Genomic DNA, 15,699 nt, shown 5'->3' on the forward strand with positions numbered 1-15,699 from the left:
TGCGTGTTGTGGCTTCACAAATGCTTTGCTGCATACCTCGGTTGTAACGAGTGGTTATTTCAGTCAAAGTTGCTCTTCTATCAGCTTGAATCAGTCGGCCCATTCTCCTCTGACCTCTAGCATCAACAAGGCATTTTCACCCACAGGACTGCCGCATACTGGATGTTTTTTCCCTTTTCACACCATTCTTTGTAAACCCTAGAAATGGTTGTGCGTGAAAATCCCAGTAACTGAGCAGATTGTGAAATACTCAGACCGGCCCGTCTGGCACCAACAACCATGCCACGCTCAAAATTGCTTAAATCACCTTTCTTTCCCATTCTGACATTCAGTTTGGAGTTCAGGAGATTGTCTTGACCAGGACCACACCCCTAAATGCATTGAAGCAACTGCCATGTGATTGGTTGATTAGATAATTGCATTAATGAGAAACTGAACAGGTATTCCTAATAATCCTTTAGATGAGTGTATATCGCCTGTTGTCATGATAACCAGATCCAGCTATTTTGGTCAGAATCTGATCGATATCGGCTTGGTGCATCCCTAGTTTTAGGCTACACCATGAAAAGATGCATGAAACGATACATGGCAGTTGACAATACAGGGTAAATAGGATAAACAGCAGGAACACAGTGATTTGAAATACATAAATCAAGCAAAAAAAACCACAGAAAATATACATAGTATGCATAAAATAATAAAAAAAGAGAAGGGCTTGATTAAAGTAGACTATGCTTTCAATCCCACATGTAACCCATTTTTGCTAGCTAGTTATTTTAGGTAAGGTAAATGAAAGAAATGTCTTGTCAGTGTTTATTCAATATCATTATAAAAGGAATGGATCTTATAAGTTACTGTAAAGATCGCACTGTGGGATCTTGTAACTTAAGGGGAATCTGTAATTATTGTAATTAATGCTGCAGCCCGTGATCATTGATTAGAACCAGTTACTGTAAATGTAGAAGAAGTCAGAACACATGATTACCAGGTTGCGTGGCCCACTTCAGTCATCTAGCACACAGTAACATGTACCATCATTTGTTTACACACATGATTGGCATTATACATTTAACACATGGTATTTTGTTTTTAGTGGAGATTCTTTACAAATGTATAATTTCAAGTAAGCATACTTACTGTACTTGAACATAAAAAATATTTTGTAGTGTGGGATTTTTTAGCAAAACACATATTTGACCAATTATTCCTGTCCACTGCCACAGTTACATAGACATACAGATATATTAAATTAAAATTTAGTCCTCTTCCCAAATGATTCTCAATATTACCTGTACTGTAGTAACGGATTATTTTATGACAATATATAGACATTTTGGTAAAAGGAAACTAGACATATCATCATATTGTTGTGTGTGCGGTTTGCCTTCCATCCATTAGTCCAACAGTGTGATCACTGTTCCGTAACATGACCGCAATCAGGACAAATGCACTATTAACTCTGTAATGAGACAGCTCAACAAACAGAATTAATGGGTCCATTCAAAATGGCACTCTCCAGCAATCAACACTTAGTTAGGCTTGTAACTATGGCTGTCGGAATCAGCGGGAATATTCTGCCTGAGCTGAAGTGAAGACACAAATATGTAAATTGATTTTGTTGTTTCGAACTTCCAGGCAACTCTGCAATACATGTACTGGAACTTTGACTTGTACCATTTTTCATTACGTAAATTCTGTCAACACGTCCACAGAAAATTAGTCTCAACTTCGAAATGTTGAATGGGTGTGAAATTGAGAATATTTTAGCAGGAAACATTTTTGGCCTGAAAACCTATTGGATATGTCAAACATTTGGAAATCAGTTGTACAGTGGTGCATATTTTAATGTCAGTCTTGGATCCCTTAATATACACAGCTTTGTCAGGGCACCCTAATTATCAAAGAGCCTCTTTGCTGATTTTTAACCTTAAACCTTTTATTCTAATGTGAGGAGAACTGCCAAAAATACCCACAGCATTCAGTGTATCAAGGGCTCACCACCAATTCTCTGCTTTCAAGAAGGTGATGTACAATATGTGATCTTACGTTTTAGTTCTCACCTCACTTGTGTTTACAATGTGATGTACTATACTTTAGGCTTTAGTGTTATACCTGTATTTGTTTCAGTGTCCTTTGCATGCAAACAAAGTATCTTGCTAATAGAGCTGCACATGCGTTGTTACATCAAATGACAAAATGTATGGAGACAATTCTACCTAATAATGGATATGGTCCCTTACAAAGTGCCAACAATCAAACTATGACACATTGACAATCACATAATTGTCTGTATTGTTTTTAACGTTTAAATCTAATAATTTTCTTTTTTACTTTGAAGCCCTGGTGCTGGTTGGAAATCTTTTGAGCCCTGGCACAATAACTTAAAAAGTGGATGATGACATTTGGAGTGTGGAAAGTATGACATCTCACTGTGTGAAATTGATGCAGATGAACATATAATTCCAAGCTAGAAATCAGTAATCAGGATCCATATTAAACTTCTGTCAGAATTTCTGTAATGAAGATAGACTTAATGTCAAAGATTGAGGACTGAGGCAACGGTTTATATCAATATACATGATAAAAGTAAAAAAAGGTTTCACAGTAAAATCCAAACACTTGGGATTATTTATGTCAAATTCTCTTTTATTGGGTATTTGTATCTATACTTTTGTCTTGTTGGATACTCTCAAAGACAGATGATTGAACATTAACAAACCCTCCGACAACCCAATGATGGATTTGTTCCTTAGCTCTTTCACTATTACATCTACTGATCTAATGGGATTTTCCAGACTGGCTATTATGATGAAGTAGGCAAATGATTGTCAGGATGTTGCCACTCATCAGTCATATTAATTGCATTTATATGTCATTATTACAGTCTCCTAATGGATGATAGCTGCTTGCAGGCTGACTCTCTCCTCCTTAACCTAATTGAGTTTGAGCCAATGTTTTTCCCTCCCAATACAAACTGCAACTTGAGTGGTGTCTTTTCTGGTGTCCATAAAAAAACATTGCTTCCTACTACTTAATGCTATTTGTCAGTAGATTTGAACAGGCTTCTTAGTTTCCAACCTATTGATCCGGTGACTGTTAAAGGTTACATGGCTTAAGAAAGTCAACATCTAATATACACGGATCAAAACAAACATATTTTTAGTGTATTGATTTTTTTATATTTTTATTTTTTTTGCACTGCAGTGATGCCTCCCAGACTGAACAAGGGAGAAGAGAGCTTGCTTTTCACTTGTTTTAAGTCATTTTCAGTGAGACAAGAATGAGAGACCACACCCATTTGTGAGTGTAATGATAAATTGCTAAGAAAGTAACAGTGAGAATTGAGGCATTATTTAAAGGTCAACAGAAAATATTGCAAGACAGCTTTGAAAACTACATGGATGTGAAAACTAATTAGATACATCCATCCATCCATCGTCAACCGCTTATCCTGCGTACAGGGTCGCGGGGGGCTGGAGCCAATCCCAGCTGACATCGGGCGAAAGGCGGGGTACACCCTGGACAGGTCGCCAGTCCATCGCAGCTAATTAGATCCATGAAGTTATATACTTAATCAAAAAACAATACAGTATACTATTAGTGTCTTCTTGTCAAATCTTCGCAGTATCTGAATCTTGAACTCGTTTCAATGTTTTTAAATCGGCACCTTAGCACTCAGTATAATTTTGGCTCAGTATGCCATTGTGACATCCAAAATGGCTGGTTCATGATTACATTGTTGCTATGACACTCTGCCTGTTTGACTGGCAGAGGCCATTTGATTAGTCATGAGGCCATATCCCTGCTAAGGTCAGACAGGTTCCTAATGATGTGTTGTGTGGTTTTATGGACTCTTTCCATGAGCATGGGAAAGGCTTCTGTAATAAACTGTCACTGAGGCAGAATCACCCATTAGAAGCCACTCGTAAATGTCCATATTCTCCAGACATAGAGGTGAAAGTGCCTCAATCATGTCATGATCATGACATTTCGTGGCAGTTTATTTGTCGTGCAGATAATTTACCCTTTACAGTTAAACAAGCTTATTAAAGTGGACTACAAATAACTTGAGATGCATGGTCAGGAGTACTGTATTGACTTTTAAAACCATAAATTAAAATGTTGTTTACTTCTGACATCTCTACATTTGCTGATTTTGCAAAAGATTCTTTGCTAAATTCTGTCACAAGACACTGTCATTAGCAATACACTTTCAAAATGTGACAAGACATAAATTGCCAGAGGAGCTTTCATTCATTTTCTTAGAGTACATAAGCATTGAAATTCTTTAGTCTTTATTCAAATCGCATCTGTTTATGGCCATGCCTTTGATTTGTTATGCTAATTTATCAGTTATAATGATTGACTCTCATTTAAAAATATAAAATCAATATAGCTGGCGAGCCATGTGTTGCTTTCTGCTTAATGATTTTCCATCCAGCAGAATACCTGCTTCCTGTTTTAAGTAGGTGGATGGATAAATGGCGATACACTGTGTAGAAGAAATTTAAATTTGCAATGCTTAACTAGATATTGTATGTACTTCCTCTCAACTGACATGATGTTAAATAAAAACAAAAAAATCACTTAATACAGGTAAACATTTATCAGGTGGCAAAATGAAGTTGCTCCTCCCGTTTACAAGGTTTACAAGGCTCTGATTACAATAGAACCTAAATTGCAATGCGTCTCATACTCTGTAATTGACGGTGAATAAACAGTTTTAAATAATCATTAATAGAAATTGTAATATTAAAGAGATAACGTATTGTGGTGATAGTTAACTAAGACTTAAAGTTCTCATTTCTGATCTATATTCTTGAAGGGAAACACAATGCTACAGTCCTTGTTGGTTTAGCATGGCGTGCATGTAATTGCTCTTTCTCTGCGTCATGGAATTTACCTCTGTATGATAAAACAAACCTGGCTGTCATTATCAGTCCCAGGATACCATGATTGACTACTTTTTAACGAGTTTTTGTTGTCATGACCACACCAGTATCCGCTTGAGGCACATGGCATTTAGAGCTGATTCTAGAGTGACAACATTTCTGTAGATCAGGGGTTTTAAACCTTTTCTGGCAGTCAGACCCCTTTTAGAAGTTGAAAATATTTCGCGATAATAGGCGCCTTTTTTTTAAAGCGTTTTCTTTTGGCAGTTCTGCGAGCTGTTAATTCGCCCTGTGCGCATCACGTTTTGGCCGCCTGCTGCGCCTTGCGTTTTTGAATGAGCACACGGAGTTGAAAAAAATTAAACTCATGCCCGACGTCATTCGCGTTTTTTTCCCCCATTGTCCAATCTATCTGTGCTGACGGAAGTTTATAGTTGCTTGGATTGTCCGGACTCTTCCGGACTCATCCTAAAATACGCCTTGAACCGACCATCATTAAGACGAAGCTCCTGGTACCAGCGGTGTCTCCCCTTTCTGAGGGTCTCGTGCCCACACGGATCTCAGTTTCTTCTGCGTATTTGTACACCTCACACCTCGCACTCAAAACAGTACCAGAGCAGGCGCCCTCCATGATGTTTTTTAGCAACAAAAGACTCAGACCTGTTGTGATCAAGTTTCTGCTAATATGACCGTTATTACTTAGCGGCAAACCAAAGATTACAGATCGCTGGCGCTATAATCTTTGATTACACTGACAGGACAGCTGATTCAGTGGTTGCCTAGCAACATTTAAAAAAAACGCAGCGCTTTGCTCTTTTCTAAATTCAACCAAAAAAGGCGCTGCTGTGTACGTTTTCAAACCTGCAAAGCGCTTTGTCTGATCGGGCCTGATCCTGATTTATAGCGGTTGGCATTACCGCCACCTGCTGGATTAAACAGTGCAAAATATTTACAGTGTCTATAGTCCATCTAGTTATTTTTTTTTCTATTTTTGTGTCTATAGCAGCATTCTCGCGACCCCCAGGGGGTGATAACGGATCGCGGGTGGAAATATACGGAAGAAAGACGAGTTCTCAGTCTTTTAGGCGACTTTATAATCCGTACTGCTGATGGAGAAAATGGAGCAGACGGGGGGGAGAGAGGCAGGGCAAGACGGGGTGTTTACCTGAGGTGCAGGTGTGTGTGAGTGTGTCAGAGTGTGGGAAGAAGAGAATTCCGAGGCAGGCACAAAGCATACTAACAATAATACGAATGGTCGTGCACATTACACCATCCTGTGAAAGCGTAATGTGAAATTCTTTTTACTGGGGGGGCGGGGGTTTGACAATCACAATGCGGGCTCAACGCCGTGATGTCTGTCAGCCATTGCCAATGGATGATGGCATCGTCTATCGGCCCAACCCTAATGGTCTCAACATAACAAAATGTAAGAGATAATCTTTGTTTATGTCATGCGTTTCTTAAAATAAGGCGAAAAAAACCAATATCGGCCAATATATTGCCTATCAGATTTTAACAAGCTCAAATATCAGAATCGGTATTGGACTAAAAAATCACATATCGGTTGGGCTTTAGTCTCTAGATGGTTGCCATCATGCATTGAAAAATTTTGCACTCCTTTGCAAACATTTTTTTTTTTGTAATGCAAACAACACTGTTGACCTGTATTAGTACCTTTTTGGCACATGCATTGTGGTCCCTTGTTTTACAGCAACACAAAGTGGAACAGGTATTCCCACGCAGGATGCTATAATAAATCCTAAAGGTGAAACTCTGACTCACCACTTGGTGACAACTTTGTGTATAGTACCTGTGGCCTACATTTATGCTGTATCTCTTGCTGATAAGTTCAGGGGTCTCATTACTAAAACTGTGCGTAGAATTGTCACTAAAAGTGTATGTACTCCCAAAAGCCAAAAATGGCGTACGCCAAAAAATATTCAGACTTATTACATTTGTAAGCAAGTTCCCTTTATAAATCACAATCAACTTCAAATGTGGCGCATGTCCGACCCTTCAAACGCCCATAGTTGCCTATAAATGGTCAGTGAAACACCCCTCATTAATATTAATACGCACTGACTGCAGGAAGAAAAGATGGCAAATTCTGACAGAAAAGCTACAAAACGAAATTTAACTCAGTGTGACACTGACGTTCCTTTTTAGTGAAGCTGAAGCATGTTGTTTGGTGGGTAAAAACGCACTTTCACACAACGCTCGTGCACCAGAGGAAGGGGGCACCGGAGCTTCACCCCTTTATAAAAGATCTGCAGGAAGGGGCATCTATCTTGAGTTGTGACGTCGCTGGCTGGAGGGGGACACACACACGCAAGACGGGATGACCAAGGTACTAATATGGATTCCCCCATTTGAAAAGATGTGTTTGTGTTTAAACATTTAGGCTACACAAACAGTCCACTCACTGCCATGTGAGTCGTCGTTTCTCTTTTCTCCTCTTTATGTGCGTACGCATGGTTCAGAGTTTACTTACACACGTTCTACTGTCAGGTTTGTTTTTTTATAGATCACAACCTTTGCTTGAGAAGTGGCGTACGCATGTTTCCAGCCCTGTTTTGTACATACACAATATTTATAAATGAGACCCCAGAACAGCACATAACGTATTTAACAGAAGACATTTTGCTCACATTAAATGGGTCTGCATTTATTTAGTTTGTAAAACTTGGGGACCGTTTTGTTGTCTTTCATATCTTTGAACAAAACATTCAACTATAAAATTGTTGTTGAGGCACTGATTTGACTTGTATCAGTTATACTTGCTTGTTTTCTGTCTGTCACTTTATATAGTGTACCACATTTACTTTACTGTCTGTCATTTTATTTGAATGTGAAATTTCATTCCCATAATGCAATATGCATTTTACAGATTCCAAAATTACGTGCGACACCACAGATGTCAGGGATGATGCAAAATATTTTAAGTCTTCATTTACTGCTCACTATGAGACAATTATGAATAGTAGTAAAATGATTTACTGAGGGGTTGCTTTCAGACATAGCTCTAGTTGTATATGATAAACAAATAGGGCCAGGGATGACTTCTAGTTCTGTTCCGTTTTTCAGTGATCTTAGTGTGAATGTTTAATCACAGTTCAAAACACAGTTCTATAAAAGCTGTTTTTACATTATAATTAGTCTTTATGCTAATTTGTGGCAGGATGCAAGTGCTATTTATTGGCTATTGTTTCTACTTCAGGTATTCCTCATTAGATGTATGGATGTATGTATTCTTCTCTTTATATTCAACTGTGTAAAAAAGGAAAAGGAATCTGGATTGTTCGCCACTACTATGCCTAAATAAAAGACCGTATTTGTTCCAGGTAATTACCAGGCACTTCCTAGCTCCTAAATCTACATTTGTAATGACAGGTTTTGTGTATGTAACAGCTTTTCTTTCACATTATAGATGGCTCAGGGGCTACTTCATAATTTAGTGGTCTGGAGTGGTGACCTCATCCAAGTTGTGACAAGAAACATTTATTATACTATTATAGTTTTTTCCCATATTTGTGTGGCCTTTGGGAGCCTAAGACTCCATAACAATCCACATTTCAGAAAGATGATTGATGATATCCAACAAAGACTCAGACAAAAATGTTGTATGTGTGTCTTTGCTACCCCTCCCCCATGAGATGTAAATGCCTCCCTGAGGAACATTTTCAGTATTAATTTAACTCAAGATTTCTAAAGGGATCTGTAAATGCCATTCCTTTTGTTGAAATAATTGCAGGTTTAAAATAAATCCAGGCTACTTTTTAAATGACTAAACCAAATGAAAAAGCCATGGCTACATAATAATAGAACTGCTTTGGACTTTCTGGCACAGTACTAAACTCAGTGTTTGAATTCTAATTTGAAAGATTAAGTAATTGAAGGCTCCATTCTCTGGCCTCTTCTGTTTAACATCTACATTCTCCCACTAGCGCAGATTATGGAAAACAACAATATATAACTATGATTATGCAGACGACTTTAATTTATATATATTATACCAGGTGACTACAGTCCCATAAGAGCATTGAGTATGTGCATTGAACAAATCAGTGATTAAAAGTGCCAAAACGTCTTCCAGTTAATACAATAGTAATTGCAGTTTGTCTCTGTGCCTCTGTAGATTTCTCCTAAAAGTTAGCATTCTAACTAGGGCTGGGCACGTTAACGCGTTTTCGCATCAACGCATTAATTAATTAACGCCGACAATAATTTTATTGCGCCTTAATGCAGTTTTTTAAAATTATTATTAAAAAAATAATCAGCCTGCAAATCACCCACCCAAACAAGCAGTGGAGGGAGGCTTCGGCAGACTACGCCGTCATCTTTTTTTTAACCCGGAATTGTATTTTTCTACCCGCTTACTTGTGAATGAGGCAACCTATCAAACAACCGAAACCAACATCTGCACCGTGTGTTCAATGCTGCTTTGCCTGGTCCGTGCCTGTAAAATATCCACTGCGACCTGTTACATAATTTCAAGTTTTTAATAGGGATGTGATTTTTCTGGATTAATCCGGAATTCCGGGTTTTCCGACCTGAATATGACCCACATGAATCATGCAGATCTGTAATTTAAAAAAAAAAGAAGGCGGGGGGGGTACAGGAGCTGGCCGAGTGAAATGGAAAGGATTTGAGGACATCTACAAGCTGACGTGTGTAAAGTTTTCTTCCTTTCCAAGGATCAATAAGGATGTCCGTTTGCGTTCAGCTGCCAATTCCACACCTGCGCAGTGTGTACCACAGTCGCTCTCGCTTATCAGTGGTACGTAACGTGTTGGGCAGTAGTACTGCAATTTTACTTTTCCCAGTAAAGAGTAATGTAATGGATTACTATTTCCAAAACAGTTATATTATTACAGTTAGGCTACTAATCCAAGTAACGCTGCGCTACTGAACCATCATCCCTGACGTGAATGCGCAACCGTGCTGCAGCTCAGCGTCACTGGACCTTTTTGTTAAAGTCAGCTGTTAGCCAAAAAGTTAAAGGAAGACTGGAGAACAGGGAGAGAGGTATTTTCGACAGCTGTAAGTAACTTTATTGCCATTATTGTGTCACAGTCTAAGATGCAAAGAACATTGTTGTCCATTGTAAACTTTGTGCGACCAGCAAAAGGTTTTTGACCGCGAATTTATACTTAGGCTAATTGAAGCATCAGCTAAAACAACACAGCAACGTGAAACTCAAAGATACGCCGACCCCTACTGCCAGTGATGCTTGGACTATAGTCTGTGATCGGGAGAGAGTGGCGTTATATCACCCAGTAAGTAAGTCAGACAAGTAGGTAGAGTAGCTAATATTACTTTTTAAGGAGTATATGCTGAGTAACTAGTTGGTAATAACTATTATTTCTGAGTAACTTGCCCAACACTGAGTTGACAAAAAGGAGTGGATAAATTGGGTATGATTTGATTTTTGCTTGTTAGGCCTATAGGCTATCTAATGTTTACTTTGACTTTGTTGTCGATTGATCAATCACATGGACTGTATAAGCTACAATTTGCTGTATGAATGGTTGCTTTTTAAGACGTCCATATGTTAAAAGTTTTGGCACGTTTTAAATTAATTTCTTGTGAATGGTTGTGACAGGGTTTATATAAGACCTTTTAATAAGGCTTTGATCCGCGGGGTCGCGCTGCGCTCCTCATCAACAGATAATGTATCAACAAAACAAAACAATAATTTTGAACTTCCAGTGTTCAGATTTCAGTTGAAATGGATTAGTATATTTCATCAGGCCATGCCTACTTTGCATATTTAAGCATACTATTTCAGAAAACCTGTAATACAAAAAATATTGTCTTAAGGTAAATTATCAACTAGGAAAGTTTCATGGTGATATCTATTAGTTAAGACAATTACAAAATTTTACCTTAATATATTAAGAATTTGAGGACTTCATCATAATAATGCTGTATTTACAGGTGTCTAAAAAGCAGATCAATCAGAAACCTGCAGATGATTCAGAACACTGCTGCTAGAGATTTGCTCTAACTTTCAGGTCTTTTAAATCAGGGCTTGCAATCTTTGCATTTTGCCATTAATAAATTATATGGAGAATTTGGCACTATTTTTCATATCTTGCGCTATAATTTTTATTCTACTATTTGTGTCTTATTAAGCTTATTTTTATGTTGTATTTAATTTTGTTTTACTCTTTTGAAAATCCTACTTATGTCTTTTTATATTGCCTTGTGTTTCTTTTATATCTTTTCGTATTGTCTTTCTCTTATGTAAAGCATTTAGAATTGCCTTGTTTTTGAATGAATGGTGCTATACAAATAAACTTACCTCGTCTTACCTAGATAAATGGGAAAACAGAAATCGCTCTAAGTCAGCACTTCTGACTGAACAATTCAATGTTTCAGTTTGCAATAACGCCACAATCAGATTATCAGGAGAAACAGACAAAACAAAGATGAATCAAATGAAAATGGAACTTAGCTTATGTAGAAACAGAGTATTTTTAAAGAGTGTTTAGAGTTGAGTGGGTTTTTCACATTTTGAGATAACCATGCCTGAAGGTGGTTACCGTGAATCACAAAAAATTCTCACTTTCCCTTTTGTTGTATTTAGTTGTAGGTATTAGGTTACCAAAGAAAAAGTTCTATTAAAAACCATTGCCATTGGCTATTGGAACATGGACAGTGTATTACAAATTGTTTTTCATTCTGACATTATTTTGTTTGTGTAATTCATGATTTTTTCACACTTACTAATATACAAATGACACATTGTTTAGCTAATGCAGTGGGTACAGCACCTGCCACTATGGTGGAGTGGGCTCATGTTATCATGTGTCATGTGAGGAATTTTGGCAGTCAAATTTGAATCTAAAAGCCATTGCTCAAAAGACAGATTATCTAATGATGGAGACCTTCATCTTGTGGAGCATCTGAAAACACTGAGCATCTATTAACGCTAATGCATATTTAATCTTTTCTTTTTCTCAGCCTGCCCTGTGCAGCCTAGCAATGCCTGTGATGATTCTGCAATAACTCAGCACATTAACAGCAGGAAACATTATGATTCCTTAATTGTAAATATGTTTTTGAGAGATTTGTTTGTGATTTTCTGTGTAGTGTTGGACCTGAGAACCATTACAACTTGAATATTCCATAGTACACTGTATATCTGGTGTTTTGTTATATCAGAAAAGCTTCTGCAATTCCCAGTGTAGTGTAGGGCTTTGGATGTGTGATTGAAGGAGCATACATAGTACTTTTGAATTCGCTTACTCTTTTTGTGGAATTTAATTGTTTGTGGACCTGACTTGAAATAAACATTCATTACTAAAGGGGACAGAGCGTTTGCTGTCAGGGCCCGAGGCTCTGGAACAGCCTGCCTGAGGAAATCAGGTCAGCTGAGTTCGTGAACTCTTTTAAGTCCCTTCTTAAAACATACTTTTATAGGAGAGCCTTTCCCGATCTTAATGGACTTTATTTTATCCCTTTTATTCTATTCTATTTTACTAATTTTATATTTATCTTAAACGTGTATTTTAGTCTTTTCAATGTTTTCTTGCTTTTATCTTGTATTGTTTTTTGTATTATTGTCTTTTGGGTATTATTGTCTTTAGACTTGTTAAAGCACTTTGTAACTTGTTTTTGAAAAGTGATCTACAAATAAAGATGATTATTATTATTATTATTATTATTATTATTATTACTTACAGCCTGCCTTTTCAAGGAAGCAGATTAACCCTGTGTGCATTATTGTGTCTTTCTCGAGCTTGGATTAAAGCTTGGCTGAATCTGTTTGGTCTTGAAAATAACTAGGTTTGTTTGATACTCAAGGAACTGAACACTGTCAAATTAGGTGGCACAGCATTCATCACAGTGTCAAAGGTTCAGATTTATTTGACAAAAATGTTCTAGGGGAACTATGGTGTTGGAACTTATATGCACTCCATTTTAAGAAATCAACTGACAGAAAATGTTTACTTTTCAATGTGGTGGGATCTTGGAGGCGGCAACAAGGAATGCTGAGCAGAAGGAGAGGGACAGAGCCAAAAAATCACTGGAGCCAAAGGGAGGATAATCCAAGTGGTCAACATCCGCTTAAGTAGACTGCTTGGCACTGGACAAAAATGTTTGAGCACAGTGTTTTTACATGCATTTTAAAATCAGTATTACACAAAAGTCTGCTAATGCTATAACCAATTAAAAAGTTATTAAGTCTGTCCGAAGTTGTTTTTCTTCGATGCAAGAAATACTTCCAGACACACATTTATCTTACCTTGATTTTTCCGAAGGCGTGCCTTGGAGCCATTTATCATTACGATACAAAAAGGAATCTGTGTCATTGCCTGGGTTAAAGGATCATTACAGTATGTAAGTCATAAGGGTATCTATTGGCAGAAATGGAATATAAAATTCATAAGTATGTTTTCATTTGTGTACTATCACCTGGAAATAAGAGTTGCTGTGTTTGTTACCTTAGAATGAGTCTTTCATTCTGTATCTACAGAGGGAACAAGGCCTCTTCCACGAAGTCTGACATGTTGCACCACCATGTTTTTACAGTAGCCCAAGGCTGCGGTCGAAAAGTCTTTTTTGCTTAGGAAACTGAGTGAAATGAACCGGAAGAATTTCAGTAGCAGCTATGATAAGAGGTGCTTCAATGCTTCCTTTCTTATCTCATTTAGCATAGGGTACACCGGATCATCCTTTTACGAAAGGAAAGGAGAAAATCCTGTCTCACAATATCTTATGGCAGCAACATTAAAAGCGACACACATTATCAAACTCAATCGACAAAATCCATTGACCACATTTAGCAAAATCCTTGCAAAACAGACATACATTATGATACACGAATAAGTGTTCACGCTCTCTCTCTCTCTCGCCACAGTTACGCTGTCATTCTGTGGGAAACACTGTTTACAGATAATTGGCATTCGTGTTGATAAATATGGGTGGGCAGGAGGGTGAGTGTGAGCATGCAAGCATTCTCAATGTGAAAACCCTTTCCATTATTTGGTGACTGGTAGCCTACCCTATAGGCCTATGCCTTTTTGCTATCTTGGTTATGAAGTAGCCTAATATATTCCACCGTGTTGTCCACCTTAAGATGGCGCAGTGTCAAAGATGCACTTTTTGTAGTCCATCTTCAGAGCATTGTAGTTTCATCATGGCTCGTCACATCAGTAACATCCGCATTATAATCCGCAAACGTTGCATAATTACGTCGCTTAGAAAATCTCTGTGATTGGTCGGCTGGGCAGCCTCGCAATGCTTCCGAGCGGACCAGAAGTACCCCACACTTTGAAGTAACATTTACTAGCGGCCAAAACGGGGCTGTAAGACAGTGAATCAATATATTTGACTGTCGCAACCCGAGCGAAATGACTCGTTTCACTATCAGAATGTGATCCATTCGGTCGGTAACATTTGAAAAGGCTACACCAGCCGCACGTTTACAATTTTACCCCCATTTACGTTAGCGGAGCGCTAAACTGGAAGTTAGACTGCTCGGCCGTTAAAGGTCAACACAGTGGACGCTGTAGTGCTACTGCAGACTAGCGTTTGGGGGTGTAATTGCAGAATGACGGACACACCTATGCACAAGTATAAATGCATGGCTACGTGCGTAGCCTACGGTGTAGGTACGCACGTACCTACACAACAACACGCACGGACCCTACGCAGGAGTATAAATGGGCCTTAAGTCCTTATGAATTCTCCTTGACCTCATGATGTTTTCCATCAAGGTCAAGGAAAAGTGGTTAGGAAAGGAGATTTTTTTTTACTTTTCAACTGCAGCCCAGAACAGACAAACCAAACACTACTTGGATCTGTAACCTCACACTAGATGCCACAAAATCATACACACTGGTGCTTTTAAGGGTGTGTGTCTTTATATCTGTGGACATCTACTTGTTGCCATGTAAACAGCTGCATGTGTGAGCATTTATGCATGCATTTATTCTTTGTGCTTGGGGCTCCTGGTGTTTGTGCCTCTCCCCTTGCAGTGTGTACTTCTTAACACTGTCTGCTGTCTAAAGGAACAGAGTTGATAGCTAATGACATCTGACAGAGGCCGTCTGTTATGGTCATATGATACGGTCTCAGAGTGTCTGAGGGCTTGCTTAAGAGATGCGGTCTGACCAAGAAGAAATCAGAAAACAGAAGACCGGCCACATACGAGGCTGATTCTCACTTCATCATATTAGATGATAGGGAGGGTTGATATAACTGTAGATAGCATAAGACACTATACATTTTTTTAAACTGCCATGCTGTTTATACTATTGCTAGGATATCTATTGCTTTAACATTTTATGTTGTACTGGACGTCATGGGAAAAGATTGTATTCACATCGCTGACTCCTGTTGCATAACAAAGTCGAGCAGTACTCATTTAGATAAACTTCCTAATAGTGTCACCTCTATTCTGTAAAAAATACAGTGTGAACTTACTTGAGAAGGAAACCACTGTCTGTTCACATTGTGCATAAAGCGGACATTTTCTTCTCTTTTCAGATTTTAATGTTAGCCGGCAAGAAGACACCAGTGTGTTTTTGTGTATGAGGAAAACAGAAAAACAATGTTTATATCTTAAAAAGAAAGTACACACGTGTCATAATTTTACTTCATATCGTTATAAGTATTACACCATGCGAGCCAAATCAAATAATCAATCCATCTCATCACATTGAATCATTATGCTTCTTTGGACACACATGAATAAATACGCATGCAGAAGCAATCACATGAGCACGTACAGTGTTTAATTCACCCATCCATAACGTACGCCTACATCTCCTCATCTAAAACTGCTTTGGCTCAGATA

At 38.2% G+C, this 15,699-nt stretch overlaps 1 protein-coding gene across 1 annotated transcript in view; it reads left to right on the top strand.

Annotated features, from left to right (window-relative positions):
- Window positions 1-13,041, top strand: part of LOC123981503 (astrotactin-2-like) — a 28,044-nt gene extending 15,003 nt beyond the window's left edge. The window contains exon 2 of the mRNA XM_046066363.1: window positions 12,874-13,041. Coding sequence (XP_045922319.1) covers window positions 12,874-12,893 — 20 coding nt within the window. The 3' untranslated portion in view covers window positions 12,894-13,041. The remainder of the gene's footprint in view (window positions 1-12,873) is intronic.
- Window positions 13,042-15,699: the final 2,658 nt, after the last annotated feature.

Source organism: Micropterus dolomieu, linkage group LG13, assembly GCF_021292245.1.
Source record: "Micropterus dolomieu isolate WLL.071019.BEF.003 ecotype Adirondacks linkage group LG13, ASM2129224v1, whole genome shotgun sequence".
Taxonomy (NCBI): domain Eukaryota; kingdom Metazoa; phylum Chordata; class Actinopteri; order Centrarchiformes; family Centrarchidae; genus Micropterus; species Micropterus dolomieu.